Source organism: Bacillus rossius, chromosome 13 (assembly GCF_032445375.1).
Source record: "Bacillus rossius redtenbacheri isolate Brsri chromosome 13, Brsri_v3, whole genome shotgun sequence".
In the NCBI taxonomy this organism is placed as follows: Eukaryota; Metazoa; Arthropoda; class Insecta; order Phasmatodea; family Bacillidae; genus Bacillus; species Bacillus rossius.
Window position 1 is genome coordinate 21,300,563 of NC_086340.1, and position 19,769 is coordinate 21,320,331.

Below are 19,769 nucleotides of genomic sequence, written 5' to 3' on the forward strand. Positions count from 1 at the left end.
GGTGAAGGCCGCGCGTCAAGAGACCGGTCGAGTCTCCCCGATCACCCCCCCCCCCTCCTCGGCATCCACCAACCCAAAAAAAAACAACACTCCAACACGACCCGACAACACTGGGCAGCCTTCTTTTCACAGACGAGAGAGCCAAACGTCCGATCGTGAATCTTCGGGGTTTTTTTTTGTTCATTGTAAATAAATATGGCGGCAGGGCCGGCGCGTCCATATAGCCGAACTAGGCAACCGCCTAGGGCGCCAAGTAGCTGGGGCCGGCGCAGCACGACACATAACAGCTGATATAATATGTTTAACGATTATTGAAACTAGATAAAATGGATTTTTGTAACACTTTGGAATATATATATTGATATAAGTAATTATTTAAAGTCCACAGTGACCTGTTTATGATTTGTAATACGCAAAAAAAAAAAACAAGTCTGCTTACATTTGATTGTTGACAAAATCTTAGGCTTACGTGATGTATTTTGAGGCAAGGAAAAATTTGTTTGGGGTGTCCGGCCGGGGGGGGGGGGGGGGGGGGGGCTTTAAGGTTTTTCGCCTAGGGCGCCAATTTACCTTGCACCGGCCCTGTATGGCGGTGTTGATAAAAGTTTACTAATGGTCAATTAGGTTAGGTTAGCTACATTACAAATACTTTAAAACATTGTGGACGGTTGATTTGGTTGGGATAGCTACGTTAAAGATACTACGGAAAAAAAAACACGAAATTCGGGGAACTTCGGGTTTTGGCTCTCTCGTCTGTGAAAAGAAGGCTGCCCAACAACACTTCGAAAATTCACCGCACGGACACAGGCCCGGCCATAGACTGACAATGAACACAGAGCACACGCACAAGCTCCGCAGTAGCATGGAGTTACCAGTCCACGGAGTGGATTTCTAATCTAAAATTGAAGTCACTTTGGTTAAAAAGGCCTGTCACACTGTAACATTTTTTAGCTTCAAACACCTTCCATTATGCCTTGTCAGACAAAGTTGGAGGGTTATGACGTCATCGTAAAACGTCAACTATCGCAGCCATGTTTGACAAGGTGGAGGATTTGATTTCCCGTCAAATATATTTGCCTATTAAGACGGGTTCTAAAATATGTTGGAAGTTAGATGCAATCAGCCACTCCGAATCGTGCCTGTCAAAAACGGAAAAGGAATCCGTTTCCATTACAATGAACCTTTAAAATGTCGAAAAACAGATGGGAGATTTAAAACAATTTTAATATGAATGTCACATGGGAAAATCTTTATGTGTTAAGGCCCGTCTACAATAGCAATGTCCTAAACTGTGTCCGAAGGACATTCGTAATTGATTGGTCCACGTGACCCTCTGACGTCATGCGTCAAGTGGGCGAAGATCCGAACCTACCTGGTCCGAAGACATTCGTCAATTTGAACTTTTTGTCCTAACCTGTGTACTTCGGACACAATAAAAGAACAGAACACTCACGATATTTGAATTTCCGTTTCCCGTTTGAAAACGTGGTGTTTGTTTTTGTTATTGAAGGAAATGGAAGGTGTTGTAAGTCAAGAAGAGCAAGACGACATTTAAATTAGTGCTGTCCGATTGCTGTGATATGTGTTCATTTTTTAGCATTTACATTTGCCACTTTGCCTTTCTGAATAAATATATAAAATTGAACTCCCACAACTTTCAAAAGTTCAATCTCAAACTACAAAGCATCAAAAAAATAAACAAAAACATTTGGTTTGGCACATTTACTGCGCTCTGGTAACAATGTTAGAAATCAATACATTCGGACATCGGACATCGGAATTATGGACAGGGCAGTTTTCGGTGAGACAATGTGACGTCACTCACATTCGGATAAGGACACGGACCACGCACAGGTTCGGACTTTTGTAGACGGGCTCTTAAAAGGATATAATTTTTCTATATTTTTAAAAACTCACTGAAATATATTTTTATTATGTAAAAATTATTACTGTTAGTAAAAATTATAGTTTAAAAGATTTTAAAATGGAAAAATAGCACAAGTTCAAAAAATTTACCCAGCTCTGAAGTGCAATATTTTATTTCAAAATTAGATTAAAATTGAAAAGTTTCAGACAGCTGAGAGCAAGAATAAACATTGAAAGTGTGACATAATTTAATGTATTGTTACGATCGCGCTTGGCTGCAGTGCTTGACGTCGCCTGTCTGCGTGTCTCGTGTCATACTATCTCGCGACATCCTGACCGTCGCAGCGCGCACCTGCCTCAGATCGAGTTACGTAAAAGAGGCCGCACTGCGGAATAAAAGGACTCAGACATGTTTATCGGCGCGTTTTGTGGGAACCCGATGCTTGTTGCGTTTATCGGCGTTCTTTGAGCAGCCGCCGCGTCCTTCGACAGGACTTACGACGCGTTTCTGGACATTTCGACGGCGAAGGTTGCGCGATATCTCGAAGACATGCCCGATTGTTCTGGACGGGAACCCAAGGGCTATATAAGGAGGTTGGGCCGACCTTCGAGAGAGAGTTCAGAGTTGAGTGGGGAGTTCTCCCGCGACGGATTTTCTGGGCGATAGTGCCGCGGGTGCGGCAGAGTGGCGAAGTCCTTGGTCGAAGGTTTCAGGGCAGGAAGTGAGTGAGTTAAGTCGGGAGTTTTCCCACGGCGGAGTTCCCGGGCGAAATAGTCGCGGGTGCGGCGGAGTCGTGAGAGAAGTTTAGAGCGAGGAGTCGAGTGGGATCTCGGCGAAGGGTGTGACGGCGGCGGAGTCCTGCGGCGGAGACCCACGAGGGGTGCTGCGGTGAGAGTTGCGCCAGAGGTGTGGCCCAGCGAGGTGTGTGGACGAGTGACTGGGGAATTGACATTTCTTTAAGTTCAAGTTATTATTTGCCAATTTAGAAGATTATTTGTAAGTGACAAGTAGTGGTAATAAATAAAACTGTGTGTGTGATAAAAATCTTTAATTGGGCTATCCTTTACGAACCCGCAGTAAATCGTAACAGTATATTTGAGGTATCTGGCGAAATTTATTCAATGGATAAAAATGGAAGCAATTTTCTAACCAATTTTACACTTTCAATTCTATTCACAAATATAGTTGGAGACAAATATCTGACAGTGTGTCAAGGCTTTTAGATATTTGCTAATGCTTGAATTTTGTCTAACAGCTTGAAAGAAACTCGCTAGAAAGATCTGTAAAAATGCTATAAAAATGTATTGTTAAGCAAAATTGCTGTCAACATATCATCAAGGAAATAGCATTAAACTTCATTTGAACCAAATATTATTTTTTATACAGATGGTAAAAGGGGTTTGAGTTCGATCTCATTTTGTTTTACATTGTTAACATGACAGATATTACACAAACCCTTTTCCTAATTTCTTAACCCTATGTGCTTCGAAAAATGTTTGAGCCTAACAATGAAAGACTTTTTCCTAATAGAACCACGGAGTTAGGAATTGTCAAGAAAGCACACTGTGATGTAATTGAAGTCATTATTCACCTCGTCATCGCCATATTGTCACTAAAAAAACTCTGGAAATGGTGCTTTACCACATCTGCTTTTAGTTATTAGTAGTGAAGTACAAATTAGAATTTCTGTAGTTAAACACTGTCTGGCACTTCCTAAATTACAGTCATTTAATTTTTTTCCACAGTGCAGATACTAGCCCATGTTCGCATAGCACAGACCATGAGTTGGGGAAAAAAATAGGTTCGCCCATTTACTGTGTAATTATGCAGACATTCGATCATCGGAGACTCGGCAGGAGCAAGAGTGACCCATGTATGTGCTACCAGACACACGAGAGGCGGTGTTGATATCATTCAAAACTATGACCTGGTGGGGCACTCAGTAAGAGTTTGAAACACCGGACAGTGCCGCCCTACCAGACTCAGGCCAACCAGACTTAACGACAATATCACCAACTGAAGGTTCAAAAGCGACTCCGACTCGGAAAACACTACACAAAATGAGACGAACAGCTGGCCACAGCCAGTGGCGTAGCCAGGATTTGTGTATGGGGGTGTTAAGAAGCATGCACCCCCCCCCCCCCCCCGTATTAAAGCGGGGGTCCGGGGGTCCTACCCCGGGAAAATTTGGATTTTGAGGTGTAAAATAGTGCTATTTTAGCAGATTTCGGTTCTTAAATTTAGATATTTTAATGGTAAAATTTTTATTAATTTTAATATGAAATTTGTTTGAGTGATGAATAAGAAATTAATTTAAAGATTTGGTCCTAAGGGGAGGGGAGGGGGGGTTCGAACCCCTAACCCCCCCTGGTTACGCCCCTGGCCACAGCCATCTTCTGCATCCACAGACAGTTCTGATGTGGCTACTGGCATGACACTGACAGAGATGGTCAAGGGCTACAACCTGCCACTGTCAGACGAGTGGACAGTGCACAATGTGACAGATGAGGATAGGATTGGCAGGAAAGGCAGAGAAGTCACGGCACATAGTTGACCACCACCCTCGACCATTAACAGAAATATACACAACAAATCATGCTACACATAATCCATCTGCCCCCAGAAATGCAACCCAGCAAACATTTATACATGAGGACACACCCTATCTGAAACATGCAGTGGAATTACTGTGCAGGGCTGAGCTCGTTATGAACAGTATCGCATGTCATACTGCATTGACTGAGTCACAGTATGTATGTGGTATGTATTGGTGGCTGATAGCTGCAGAAAATAGTTCAAGACAACATCAAACACACAGCGATTGTGGAAGATCTAGGACTAGATGAACAATAGTCCAGCAGCGAGAATGGTGGTCCACTACTGAGAGAAGAGCTGAGCATGTCATCAGACACAAAGCACAACTTGTTCGGTGTGATTCCCATCCAAAGGACGCTGACTAATCCGCAGGAAGTGGCTGACAGCCCTCAGCCACTACTCGAAGGTGCAGGCACAGTAAACCAGCAAAAACACATCAACTGGATGTGCCACCTAAACCAGAAACACGTGTACCAGAGGTATCACCGAAAGGCAACATGTAAACAGTCGCTGGGTGCAGCCAGTAGTCCCAACACCACCAATTCAAGGCGATACTGGCATGGACACCCCACAGAAGCACCTGAAAATGAAGTCTCGCCCTTATTGCTGAAGATGCCAGAGATGACATAGCCCAATCCCACACCCGGAGTGGCTGGGGCCTCTGTGCCTCCCTGATGTAAGCGACAATGCTGGTGGCACAATCAGCATTGACATCGCCCCCCCCCCCCCACACACACACACACCCACCACCTTGCAGACTATGTTATGAGGGCGAATTTTGCAGGACCTGGGGGTAATTATCATGGGAGATGAGTCCACACCTGCTGTCTCCGAATGAGAGGGGCGAACATACAGCTGTCAACTACCACTGGATTGGAAGCCCTGATCCTATTGTTTCGAGTAAGCATATGGATTTCCTATACCCGATAATGTTGACATGGTTCTGCCCTGGGCAGTAAGCAAAGCTCGGGTCCCAGTACCACACACCAGTAAATCACTTGTACAGAGATGTGCAGGACACAATTTTTCGGATTGAGTGTCATTGTAAGTTTCCAAATTACAATTCATTAGACGAGTGAGATCTGTGTGTATGTGTGTACAGTTGTACTTATGGGCTATACAGAAATGTTGCTAAATTAAGTATAAATGTTGTTCTTAAAGGATAAGCCAGGGTGGCTCCAGAATCAAGCAAGCCAGGGCCCTGCAACTAGCAGGGCCTCACGCCGACCCATTATAACTAAAACACATTTAAATTTAAGCTTTCTAATATAAATTAGCAAAATAATTGTAGAAATTTAAGTTATGGTATGATCGTCTTCTCTCAGTAACATCGTTGATAAATGAACTTGCCAGCGCCTGCTCTCTCAGGAAGAGCAACCTCCTACAGGTGGAGGCATCATGGACTGTTTGATCTGTGTGGCTTACCGAGGGACATTACTTGTGCTGGAGAAACGATGGTATTCAGCCTAGCCTGAACACTCTCTTGTGAACACTCACTGGAATATGATAGCGACTGGGTGAAAACAGTACTCACACATCAGGTAGAAGCCACGTCCAGCTTTGATTCAGTGCCCGTATGTACTAATCTGACTTGATCATTGTCACTGGCACTTTAATTAAGGCCAGTGGCCACAGTGAATGTTAATGAGGTTCGTTGTCTGCTCCGTGCGTGTGGTGCTCGCACGGAGTGGCTACGGCGTACTTGTTTAATGTCTGGTAATTAATAATTTTGTCCTAATGTCTTTTCCCTTAATTGTTTCATGGGTTCGAGCCCCCGGGGTTCCGTGCCCTTAAATTTCTTTATATCTATTGGGATCACACCCGAGGTGCTCGCCTGACTCATTCCCGCTGGGCTTAATTAAAGTGCCAGTGACAATGATCAAGTCAGATTAGGAGAAATCCCACTAAAACAATTCACAGTGAGACAATATGCTAATAAATTTACAGTCACCAACTTGATATCACAATTCAAATAATTAAATACTCTAAAACAATCGTTAAGCCTTAAGCACCCAATTACCAGGTGCTACCTTTTAATTGGGCACCTGGTAAATATTTTTAGCTTATGATAGAGCAAATTAAGTTAATTAACATTTTTTGCGCCGACTCACAAATGAGGTGAAACTTTCCCTCCCTTGCGAGGCGGCCATGTTCGGCAGTCTCCAACCACTCCGCGCCGGGTCAAGACATGTGTCCGTGAGCAGCCTTTCACTTTGTTTCACCGATCGTTCATTCTGTAGTCATTTTAATATCTCAACCTTTTCTTTTAATTCATAGCTGCTCACGTCGACTCGGCGTGTATTTTGGGGCCCGGACTTATCATGACCGCCTTCGTTAGTGGTTCCGCACCGCGTCGCGGACCATGCCACGTATGGCACTGGCTGACTCCAGCCAACACGTTTTCGATAAACCGCCGTGCATACGCTTGCTGTCTGCAACCACAAGTAAGTGTAAGGAGTAATTTATGGCCACGCTCACTGAGCCACCCTAAAACAAGTAACTTTCGGTACTGGCTTTCTCCAGAACACTCGTAACCGCGCCCTGCGAGACTTCCGCAGCGAGTTCATTGTGTGATATTAGTGTCGTGTTTTGTTCTGTAAGTAACGTATGTTCACGTAACTATTCAACGGCTCAGACGCTGCATAGCACATTCGCGTAGTGTTTGTACCGGTTCTGCCACCACATAGAGTACGCATAGGGAGTACCGCGTACCCATGCGTACCACCGGAGAAGTCCGTTAATTAAACGTAAATCAACATAACCGGTGTCGCTTACAATTATTTCGCGCCACCCCGTCCTCCACACCGCCGAGCGGCCTCAGGGGATTTCAGGGTAGACTTCAAGCCGCGTACCTGGCGGGGCACGCGGGGGCAGAGTACCCACAACCCACCATCAATGGCCTAGTGTCTCACTAGCCTGGCGCCCCCCGGACAACAGCAGCACTACGACGCCCGTAGCGCCCGTCAGGTACTTCCGATGCCCTCAATAGAGGCCGGGTGATGGCACAGCATATAAAATACTTAGATCATTATTTTTGTGTCTTGGAATACTGGCCTAAGTAATAAATACTAATTTATAACAATAACTTTATAATCTTCTAGTAATTTAATTTCAAATTATAATCACATTGAAACTTGGCAAACGAAGCAGTAAGGATGTTTTATAATGTCCACAATGTGCCAGCTATGTCCATCATGACACCCAATTTGGATAGTTAAGCTGGGTGCACAATTAAAAAAAAATAAACAGTAACAGTAGGTTGTGCGCACAAATTTTGACCTCATTTTTTCGAACCTACTGATTTACAATAGCGCATAGGACGGTCGTGTGCATAGAAGACATAGAAGGGAAATGAATGTATTTTATTTCTGTTATGGACGCATGGAGCAACAAGCAATGAGAGTAGAATAGAAATCCTTTGTGATAGGACTAAAGAACTGTTTATATTTTCAATCATATTGTGGCAAGTTATTACAAAGATGATGTGTAATTCTTGCTTTAAAAATTAATTAATTCTATTAATTATAAGTAACTAGAAACAATTGTAAATAAAAAATGTGTCATGGTAGAAAAATTAACTAAAAATTTTATATAACCCTTATTTGTTTATATGTTGAATAACTATAATCACAAATTGATGTTTGTTGTCACGAGATAATCATTTGTTAGTTAATATAGTTAATAGTTACTTATACCTACTTCCAACAAATAAATGTCGAATACATCGCAAAATTTCCTTGGCTGAAAATAAAAGTAAGATATCAATTGTAAACCAACTACGTACAAGTCATGTGCACTCGCTTATTTTTTTAAATTGTGAATCCAGCCTTATAGGCATTTGAACTGTTCAATGGTAGATTCATAAATTTGAACTGAATAATTTGGGTTAAGGTTAATTCCACTTGGCTGCGCTGTGTATATTATTATTTTGTCAATGGTTGAAACTCGCGAGGAGGAGTTAGGCATTTATCTATGACACCGAACCACTCCCTCATATTTACATTTTTTTGTGTTGTGCTCGCACTTGCAGTGTTGTTGCCTTGGCCTTGAGGCTGTGGTTGTGTGCGTAACAGCTGGCTGCTCAAAAAGAAAGTATTTGTTATGCTCTTGTGTACTCTCATTTGTTAAGAGAGAACGTTAATGTTTCGAGTGTTTTATTAATTGTTCTGGTGAGTTACAATGTTAAATTAAATCTAACACTTAGGAGTGGACATTTTAAATATGTAATAGGTGCATTCATAATTCATATCCTAATTTCTTAAATCTGAAAAAAAAAAAAAAAAAAAAAACTTATGTTAGGCATTTTGGTTGGTTTAAGGTCTTTTAATATTCACAGTTAACAAATGTGTTAATAAATTTTTGAAGCAAATGGATGTCATAGATTAATTTTTTTATGAAAAACTTTTAAACTAGACATTAAATAATATTATTGTATCCCAGATAGCATTTTGGCCTGCGGAGAGCTGTGCAAGCTTACCATGTTGAGTTTTATTCAAGCTAACTTGATAATTATAACACAGATTTGCATCCGAAGGCTTGCAATAAGCTTGAATGAATCTAGCCAAGTTAACTTGTCCAACCGTACTTTACGTTCGATTTAAACTTGAGTCGAGCTTGTGCCAGCTTGATTCAAGCTTGCAGTAGCAATGTTGCAGTTGCAGTAAGCTGGACGCATTGGCGCACGCATAGGATAAAAAAAAAAAGGGGGAGGGGAAGTAAGGGTGTTTAAACTCCTTAAACTGTATAATTTCCGCACACAAATGGAAATAGTGGTTCTACAAACCACATCCCTCCCCCCACATTTTACCACAGAAAAATGCAATTCTGCGAACGCGCTTGACAAGACGGAAAAATTAATGAATGAATAGGTTCAACGTCTCGTCGAGATTGAGGCCATTGCAGACGATGAGAAATCCAACTGGCTCACAGAAACGTCCGCCACGTTTCGCACTTGTGAATATTCCGAGGACGACTCTGCCGAGAATCGAACCCTGGCGCCGTAGTAGTTGACGTGATCTGAAAACTTAGTTACCGTAGACAACCGCCTTCCCCTCTCTTCCCCTCTCTACCCCTTCTTCCCGGCTCTGCACAACCCACGGGCCTTTCTTTCTTTTTTATTTTTTTTTAAATATTTAACGCATGGAGACTAGTAGGTTTAAGGGATATCTGTGGAAGACGTATATGATAAATTAACTAAGCAGAATGTAATAACTTGGTAAGTATTCCATATCACGTATCCAATTTCATCCCTTGTTCATAATGGCAAAATTTTGTATTATACAGATCCTATGATATGTGATGCTCGCTGTCTTAATTTAGTACGTCGAAAGAGCCTGGACATAACAAACACACGAATATAACAACACAAGCAAATTATATCAGGTCTTGTGGGAAGTTTTTATTACGTATACATTTTGCAATCATATATTCATTGTTATATCACAAGTTTTGTTATGTTCAGGTTCTTTCAGTGCACTAAATTAAAGCTGCAGGCAACATGTACCACACGATCAGTTTATACAGAATCATGCCTTCAGGATCAAGAGATATACTTGCGTGCGTTATACGGAACTTTTACCACTTTAATTACAGATGCCATACAGGCATGTCTAAACATGCACACACATCAAGGGAGTACTTGCCGTGTTTAAATTTCAGAATTATCCCTCAAATAATATTTATTACGAGCTAGTCTTTCAGTACTTGCAAGAGACGTGCAAACATTTAACATTGGTGACGAGCATATTTATATCATCTTGTTCGTGTTGCAGATAAACTTACAATACGAGACTTGTACTTGAACTTTAACATAGAATTCTTTAAAATAATGCCGAACGTGATGAATATACTGATTAATAAAATATTCGCGGTTCAAGTACATAACAAAGTTTCTGGACGCGTATCACACACAATTCATTTTTTGTGCCCGTCACTAGAATTCGCTGCCTGAATCATAAAAGTTGCTTGCCACTATCACCCGCAGATGGCAGCACGCCACAAACGGGAATTTTAAACTATTAGAAACGGCTTCGATGAAAGCGAAAAAACACGGCGTTGGACCTGATTTTCGACAAGGAATTTTATTAAAATACTGTCCATCGTGGTATAATTTACTAAACAGTTATTTAATACTGTAAAGTTTCCGCACACGTTAGAAGTTGTACTTCTATGGCATTACTAAAATATGAACCGAAATATTTTCAAACACATAAACACTTAGTATATGTTTGTTTAAACCACAGAAATCAGTCTGTAAATAATTAATACAGACAAACCGTAACATTGTTGAGCTGATTCAACGTTATAATATAATATAATATAATATAATATAATATAATGGATCAAAATTTCTTGGCCCTGGACATCAGGAGAGCCCGGTTGAGTCACGATATATTTTTTTAATCTTGAGTTTACTCTGATAGGACGGAAAATTACAAGTCTATTGTTAATGAAAAGTTTAGGAAACCCTACAAGTAATGCTATACGCTCAGATCACGTTTACAGTTATGGCCACGGTAATGTTTGTAGTATTTAGAGTTTTGAAGTTACACTTCTTTAGGCGCGTTATAGAAAAATGATGAGAGTAATTTCACGATGCGCGCGCACCATGCGACGAAATTTTCACAGGAAAATAGCGGACTCGCATGTATGAACATAAACCAATATACTTATACAGTCACTTTCATAAAAATGAGGGGACATACCAAACGTTTTGGTGTTTCAAATGAAACTTTATGATAGTGAAACTACCCTGGAATATATTTGGTAAATTAAAATAGTGATTATAAAGCGTAATTTCAAGTTAAAAAAAAAAATCCAAGTAGGTGTATACAAGTATTACAACAATTAAAATAATATTGTCCTTGTCAGGCTTCGTAGCGCAGTGATTTCATTGCACTGTAAATATGTTAAAGGTCTGTGGTTCATAAATCGGCAGGGGGAAATATTTTACTTCTGTTTTAAATCAAAGATTACTGGATTGTAGAAATGTTGCTTTAATCAAACATATTTCCTATAATTATTAAATTAATATCTCAGTCCATTGGATTTTTTTTTAATTGTGCGGTTGTAAATTAAATAATAGGGAGGGGACTGGGTGAAATTATTTTTTCCCGGGCCCTTAACTTCTTTGTGTGTACTGCCCACACAGTACTATACCTGACCAATATTTCCAATAATGCATAACCACGATAGAAGAGGTCGTGGTAACAATTAAGCATCCAAACAAATACATACATATTTGTGTCAGCAGTGAATGCTGTTTACGTCGTGATCGTTCCAAAATCACATTTACTCTAGCTTTACTTCTGTGCGTTGATCTTTCAGTACGTGATGTTCCGGAACGCAGTCCAGAAACGCGCGGCGGCGCCGGCGCGTACGGTGCAGACGGCACCGTTAAAACCGTTAACAACTGTTAGAACTGTTAGAAAAACAGTCTGTCGGGACGACGCCGGTAAACTGTGCTATCAATACACTTGGCCCCTGCAGCACACTCGCGATAGCAATAGTGTTTGTGAGCGTTGAGAAGGGACAAGACAAATAAATCTAGTGTGTCTCACGGGAGAAACTATTTGTATCAGGGGCGTAGCCAGGGTGGGGGGTTAAGGGTTCAACCCCCCCACCCTAGCACCAAATCTTTAATTAATTTCTTATTCATCACTCAAACAAATTTAATATTACAATTAATATAATATTTACCATTACAATATTTAAATTTAAGAACAGAAAACTGCTAAAATAGCACTATTTTACACCTTCAAATCCGAATTTTTCCAGGGGGGACCCCCGGACCCCGCTTTAATACGGGGAGGGGCCATGCTTCTTAACACCCCCCATACACAAATCCACTGATTTGTATAGTCTTGTCTCACGCTTAGATTGCATTACAGAGTAAGTAGATTACGACCACTGTTGTCAGTTTGATACTACCATTGTTGATTACAATAAGTTTCAATATTTGTTTTTAAATCTGATTGTTTTTTAAGGCTATAAATGAATGTTTATTGATAATATTGTCACAGTTGTTTTCAATCTGACAAAATACTTCAATTTTAAACACCAATTGTTATTTCAAAGGAGAAACTATTTGTAACAGTCTGTAACTATTAATAACAAGGCATTCCATACAATTATGCACTATGCTAAAAAGCAAAATAAAAAAATAAAATCATATAAAAATTGTTGAAAAATATGATTTTTTTTAAAATTACCACTCGACGCACGAGACGCGCTACTACAGCGCTCCTAGCGGCGTGAGCTGTAAGCATACGTGCGAAATTAAAATTTGTATACGTGTTAATGGGTTACTTAGGGCATGGAGTAATACTTGCATGACTTAGGCATAGTCTTTATCTAAATCCTGGGAGAAAAAAAATTGTACTGAAAATAATGCTATTGTGTATTTTTCGCATTACTTCAAAGTTCTGAAAATGTGTCCATGCTTATATATGTATATATAATTTAAGTGAAATTAAAACGTCAAAATCTTGTTTACAGCGCTAGTTGCAGCTCTTGCCGCCAGGGTCGCTGAGCTCCACTTGTACCGCGGATGTTCGACGATTTTCCTTTATTAACCTACGGGAATATTTGATTACACTAAGTGAATATCTGTTGAAAATATTTGTGGCAGAAAAACAAATGCAGCGCAAGAATAAAAATTGTAGAAATAGCCCAAAAAATAATAGTAATGACGAAAAAATGAAAAACTCATCATGGCATATAAAACCGAGCTTGAACATATAATTATATGTAGACCGTGCACGTGAGGGAACGCAAGAAATGCTTCGATGTCCCCGTGGTTTTTTTTAATTTAAACAATTTTGCATTTGTTCTTTTGGTTCGGTAGGTGGGTGTCTGCATTGAAGTTGAAGTTTAACTGGTTTCTGTCTGTTCGTGGGTTCGTTCGAGCATCACGCAAAAGGTAAATATGTAGTGTAGATGTATTTGCGAGAAAAAAAAAATGTTAAAAATCCGAAAATACTTTTATTATATGCTCTTTCACTTCCTCTTTTCATTAAACCCGGCGGAGATAATAAATTCCAAATACTTTAGGTGATATCGCCGTTCTTATTTTCCAATACAAGTCCTGTGCTATCATTCGACCGTTGCCATGTTTTATTTTGCCGTGTGTTCGTGAATGCCTAATTAATTAAAATGGTCGATTAGGTCAGGTCAGTTACATTATAAATACTTTCAAACTAAGCGGACATTAAAAATAAAGTATTTGTAATTTCGTATCTCCGCCGGGTTTAATGAAAAGAGGAAGTGAAAGAGCATATAAAAAGAGTATTTTCGGATTTTTAACATTTTTTTTTCTCGCAAATACCGCTACACTACATATTTACCACGCAAAAATCTACTGGAGCGACTTTTCTGTGTTTAAAAATCTTATGATTTGGCTTAACAACTGGTGTATATTTCGTCTCGCTACGATTATGGGAGCAGGATATACAACAATAAAACCACAATTTTTTCACAACCAAGTGAGTGCGTGTCATTGCTGCCAGCGAACCAACAGCGCTTGTAACAGTTTCAGTTTTGAATTTCCTCGATAGATGGCGTTGCCTTGAATTTGAAACGCACCAACGTTTGGTGCGTCCGTCACGTCTTGCCCGGGTGTGATCCTGCCTTACCACAAACCGAAGTTGAAGGTTGGCGTCCCGATTTAGCTTATGCGTGACCTTGGTGCACCTTGTTTGCGCAACGGTGCGACTGGGGATAAACACATTCTCACCGGGACAGCTAAAGGAGGGAGCAGCGCGCATCCCAGTAATTTTCCATTACAATTTAAGAAGCTGCAATTCCTGCCAAAGTTCAGCACTTAACAATGACAGCGCCAAACATTGGAAAGAGGCAGGGATTCATTAGGGCACTCCATGCTCCTCGCCTGGTCAGCTCTATGTCGATTGTTCAAGAGTATCGATTCCCAAAAACTTAAACGTACTGGCGGAAAATGATAATATATTATATAATGGTGTCTACAGAAGAATATTGCATTAATAAAAGACTAAGAAACAATATAAAATACGCGATTCTTCTATTTCAATGAAGCTCAAAACTGCAGTACAACAAATACCCGTCTATATTTATTTATTTATTTATTTATTTATTCCCCCCATTTTTCCTCAACGCTGATGCAGTCGCGGGCAAAAGAATGTTATACAATCAGAAAAGTACTTGATCTATAACAAAAAAAAAAAAAAAGGCTTACGCATAACGGATTTAGTAAATATAATTCTTAAAAAGTTTTTATTATGATTTCAATCTTTTATACAGCTGACAATTTATTGTGTCCATTGCTTAAGTAAAAATGTTTTGAATATCACATAATTTTTGTATGATTGGGAAACTATCAAGCAGTGCAATTGCGCGGGACACTATATGTGATGTTCTTTGAAAATCTGCGCCTTAAAGGTGGTCAGTTTTCAATATTAAAATATAAAAATTTGTTACGGCATAAAATTTAATGAAACTAGTGACCCCGTTTAGTTCATTTGATTTTTTTGTGCTTATTTTACTTAGTGCCTTTCTTGGAATCGCCTATTTTGTTTTTAAATTGCTTGTCTTGGCTTGTTATCTGCGTACATGCTAACATATATTACATTTTTGTGTTGGATTTCTGTGACATACATATACCCCGCAACGGCGTATTGGCGTATGTCCGCCATTGCTTCCAGATGAACCCCAACTGTAGTGCTCTACCGTCTTGGCTCTGGGGTAGTGTGTCCGACTTGTGACTTGTAGGACCTGGGTTCGCGCCCCGGCTCCTCCAAGGCGGACTGTCTCTGGCAGATGGTGGCATTTGTCTGATAGGACCACAATCCCTTGCAGCAACTCGGACTACCCAGGAAGCGGGTTGGTTGGGCCGACCAAAACGAATCTGCGCAGTTGGCTTCCGTGATGTTGGTGTTTCCCATTGGCAGACGACATGGGAGGTTTCTCCTCGTGTGTCGTGGAGTTTTGCAACATAAATCACGCGCGTGTTTTCCCAATCACGCTGAATAACGAATTCAGTAATTACTTTACATCAAATATTTTATCGAACATTTGCGCAAAACATCATGTAGTTTTGAAACGAAGTAAACCAGTAATTGTTAGAATTCAGCAAACTGCAAAAACTATTGTAAAATATTTTTGGTTAAAATTTATTTTAACTATTTATTCTAAAGATAGGATTTAGATTTGAAGGTCTGAAAATCGTTTAATATATTCACGTGTTGGAAAAAAAAAATAATCATTTCTTAAATAACAGATGTGTACAAATAATTGAAACATATGAATTTGATTTTTTTTCTTAAAAAAGAAAAGAAAAAATCTGTTTAACGTGAACAAAGTATGAGCTTAGCGCCCTTGTTTTTATATAGAACTAGCTGTGGTATCCGTCGCGTTGACGGACTTGATTACAGCTAGGGCCGTAACTAGGGGGGGGGGGGGGGGGGGCGGGGGCAAGTGGGGCATACGCCTCGGGCGCAAAGCAGTGTGGGCGCCGAAATCGCTTGCATTGTAATTCCTACCACAAATGGTAACTGGTAAAAAGTTTTTGCTTGGAAGTTACAGTAGGTTAGAAACTGTTACATGTAGGTATGGAAAATACTTAAATAGCACCATTTTTCCGTGGGAGGGCCCCCGGACATCCGCTTTATTGGTGTGGTTTGTGCAAAAAAGAGGGGGGGGGGGGGGCGCATGAATCCATTCATGCCCCGGTTGCCAGAGACTCCAGTTGCGGCCCTGATTACAGCGCTATGATGCACTCAGCTCTGTATATAGCTTTATCACACCCCACCCCCCTGAGGACACGGCTATCGAGTGATAAAGCTCACTCGCACACCACCAAGTCCGGATCAAACACAGTAATATTTTTCGCTGAGAGTAGGAAACGTGGCTGACGTTGCCGTGAGACGTTTGTTGGTTGACTTCCGTTTGCGCCCCGCCCTTCTACCCCGCAAGTACTCTGAGCTCGTTTCTGTATTTGTTCCTTATTGCGTATCCAGTTGAATCCAACTATGTAATTACGGAAACATATTTGAGCTATTTTTCTGTTATATATATATATATATATATATATATATACATACCAATTTTTTTTTGACGTGACGTCTAATAAATCGATGAACGCCGGCTGCACGCACGAAAAAGTGTCCCGTTACGTACATTGTCCCGTTACGTACATTGTCCCGTTACGTTGTGCCCCGTTACGCTCATTGTACGCTTGCGCCGCATCTATCTCTCTTCCACTCGATTGGAAAAACCATCGATTTGACTTTTTCGAGGCACATTAAACTTGAAACACTCCCATTCGTTTCCTACTTGGCTACTTTTCCTATCATCGTCCTATCCTTAACAGAATAACACAGATTGGAAGAAGTTAAATAGCAAACATGTATAAAAGTTATAGTTAAACTAATCTCTTCGTTAAAGTAATAAACATATTTGAATTAATGAGTGCAAATAAAATTAAATATCAATTAAATTGTAGATTTCATTTCATCCTTCTTTGTATCCATACAAAATAGTGATAATGCAATAAAAATGATTCAATTTTATTCGTAAAAGTATGCAATCATTTCATCAATGTTTTGTTATGACGTTGTCACGTAAACTATCGTCCGTAAACCGACTTTACAGACAACCAATTTTTTTTTTGTTGGTGGAAGATATGCATTTGAAAATTTGATATAAACTGGACACACGATAATGAACATTGTTCCCGGGAGAAACGGTTACGTGTCGCATATCCAATTGTAGTTCGAAATATTCAAATAAAGTAATTAATTCAGCGTGTTTGTGATGCGACACTGTAGAATAATCAGAAATATTTGCTTTTGAAAACATTGAATTATAACACTTTCATGTGAGTTGGATACGCAATAAGGAACAATGGCCGTTTAGTGTAATGGTTGTGCGGTGTGATGGCTTCAGACACGCAGTTGAAGACCCTTCCTGACAGACACCGAAACATAAACATTTCGATCGATTCGAGATTCACTTATCACCCGACGGGCACGTTCATCACAGTCAAGTAAATTTTTTGAAGTGATGCTTCCTAAACACTTAAACTACACCGTATTTTTTTTTGACGTGTCAACGTCTAATAAATCGCACATTGTCCCACTACGGATGTCCCACTACGGATGTGTCCTGTTATGCCCATTGTACACATGCGTGGCATCTCTCTTCCCGATTTGACTTTGCAATCATATTTTCGTTGTTTGAATTATTAATATTATGTAATTTAACGATCGTCCACCGCTCTTGTGAGCTCTTTTGTGAGCGCTGTACTTCTGAAAGTGTGCTGTTCCGGTGACTGTTCACGAGCCAGTTAGAAACAGAAGGTGGGTTGAATGGTTGCAGTGTGACAGTGTAAACAGGGGTGGCCACAGGCGGCGCGATGTCCAGCTCGTCAGGGAGACGCAGCAGGTGGAAGGTGGACACCCGCCTGCTGCCCATCAAGGCCCACTACTTCTTCTTCATGGCGGGTGAGTGCGCGGCAGACGGTGTCAGGGCCCGCACACGGCCGGTGCTACCGTCGCTACGGCAAAGGGGGCCGTGGGCCAAGGGGGCTCGCGGAGAAAACAAAACTATTAAAACAAAAACAAAAGTAGACAATCTTAAATAAATCATAGAAAACTATTAAACAGTCAGGCCTAATTTCAGTTACTGATGAAATATCACACCAGAGTAATGTGATTTCGGAATATGCTGTTGCGTACATAACGTGTCTGAATCTACAACTGTGAGTAACGAAACCAGCACCATCCGACGTGGCACCATGTTGACAGTGCAGAAAACTTACACTCATTTATTTAAATTAATTCAAAATAATTTTACGCTGACAATCTAAACACTGGCTTAAAACAAGTTTTAAGGTGTGTGTGTGAAAAATAATTGTAATAAGGTTAAAAATTAATATAACTAAAACAATATACATAAAGGCCAAAAAATTTTTTTATCTTTGTCAGTAGGTGTGGGGGGATCATGACTTCTAGCAACGGGGCCCACATGATGATGTGGGGAATCTGGTCGGTGGTCTGTACTCTCAAAAGCAAAAACATTCCAGGCTACTTACGTATTAACGCCACCGCAGCTACAGATTTGGCGGTTTTTCAAGTGCCGCCAATCTACACCTAAAATTTTTCAATACCTGTGCATTGCTTCTGCCATCGCCAAAAAAATTCTTTACCCATGTATGTTTGTGTGTTTGTTTTGATGAACTTTATTCAAATAATGTGAATGGTCGATTAGGTAAGGTTAGCTACATAAAAAAAAAACTACAAAATATTTATTATGGTTGCTTAGGAATTACAAATTTAAGTTGTGGCTTCTGACCTTTGGAATCTTATTTATCAGAGTTCATATGGCGACAGCATCAGGTGAAAGAAAATAGAGACTATTTTGAATCTATGTTAAACTCTATATCGGCCTATTTTCCACCGAAATCCGATTGACTACATTGTTTTTAAATAAAGTGTTTTGATTTTAAATAAAGTGTTTTATTTTATGATTTGTCACAAAAATTTTATGTGTAAATTGGCAGCACCTGAAAAACCGCCAAATCTGTAGCTGCGGTGGCGTTAATACGTTAGTACCCATTCCAGTTGCCATGAAATAGTTTGTGATGCTACAACAAGCATATTGCAACTTTGTACAACACTTGCCTTTGGTAATTTCTGCATGCATGAAATACGTTTTTCCGAGATAATACTAAGCATTTATTACAAAAAAAATTGGCGCTTAGTTCTATATTTTAATTTATGTTTCATTCAAGCTTATATATATTTTTTAACAATAGAAATTAAATTGAATATGAAACAATTTGAATTTATTTTTAACACGCTTCACTTGTAACTAACGAACTACGTACACAAATCTTGGAAGTCTATTTTAACCTAATTTTTATCGTCGTATCGATTGGAAACTTTGCAAGAATATGTAATCCGGATGGCAGTACAATAATTTGGTACCATAGGACTGATATGATGGAGCCAGGAGGTGGATAATTGTTCTTTTAAATTTTTTAGTGTGTTTCTGATAAAACGTGATTTTTTTTGTAGTTTTTTAAACTATATATTTTTTATATTATGATTATTATGTGCGAAGTTAATCTATTTCAGAGTTAATAGCTATTTCAGAGAACGGTTTACAAGCAACTTTATCTATTGGAGTTATTGGGAAAACTCAAAGCTAAATTGCCCGGGTAACAATCCGATCCCAGTATTACTGTGAACACTGTTTTGTAGTAGTACAGTTGTTTTATTGTAAATTTACAACTTTATAAATACAAGAGGGCTGGCGACTACAGCGGCAGGGG

The 19,769-nt window shown here is 39.9% G+C and overlaps 1 protein-coding gene across 3 annotated transcripts in view; it reads left to right on the forward strand.

The window, feature by feature from the left end:
• The first annotated feature begins 8,484 nt into the window (after positions 1–8,484).
• LOC134538345 (major facilitator superfamily domain-containing protein 6) overlaps positions 8,485–19,769 on the forward strand; it is a 52,620-nt gene continuing 41,335 nt past the window's right edge. For 2 of the 3 annotated variants that reach the window (XM_063379586.1, XM_063379588.1), the window contains exons 1-2: positions 8,485–8,631; positions 17,813–17,937. In XM_063379586.1, coding sequence (XP_063235656.1) covers positions 17,850–17,937 — 88 coding nt within the window. In that variant the 5' untranslated portion in view covers positions 8,485–8,631; positions 17,813–17,849. The remainder of the gene's footprint in view (positions 8,632–17,812; positions 17,938–19,769) is intronic. The other variant, XM_063379587.1, reaches the window with a different exon arrangement.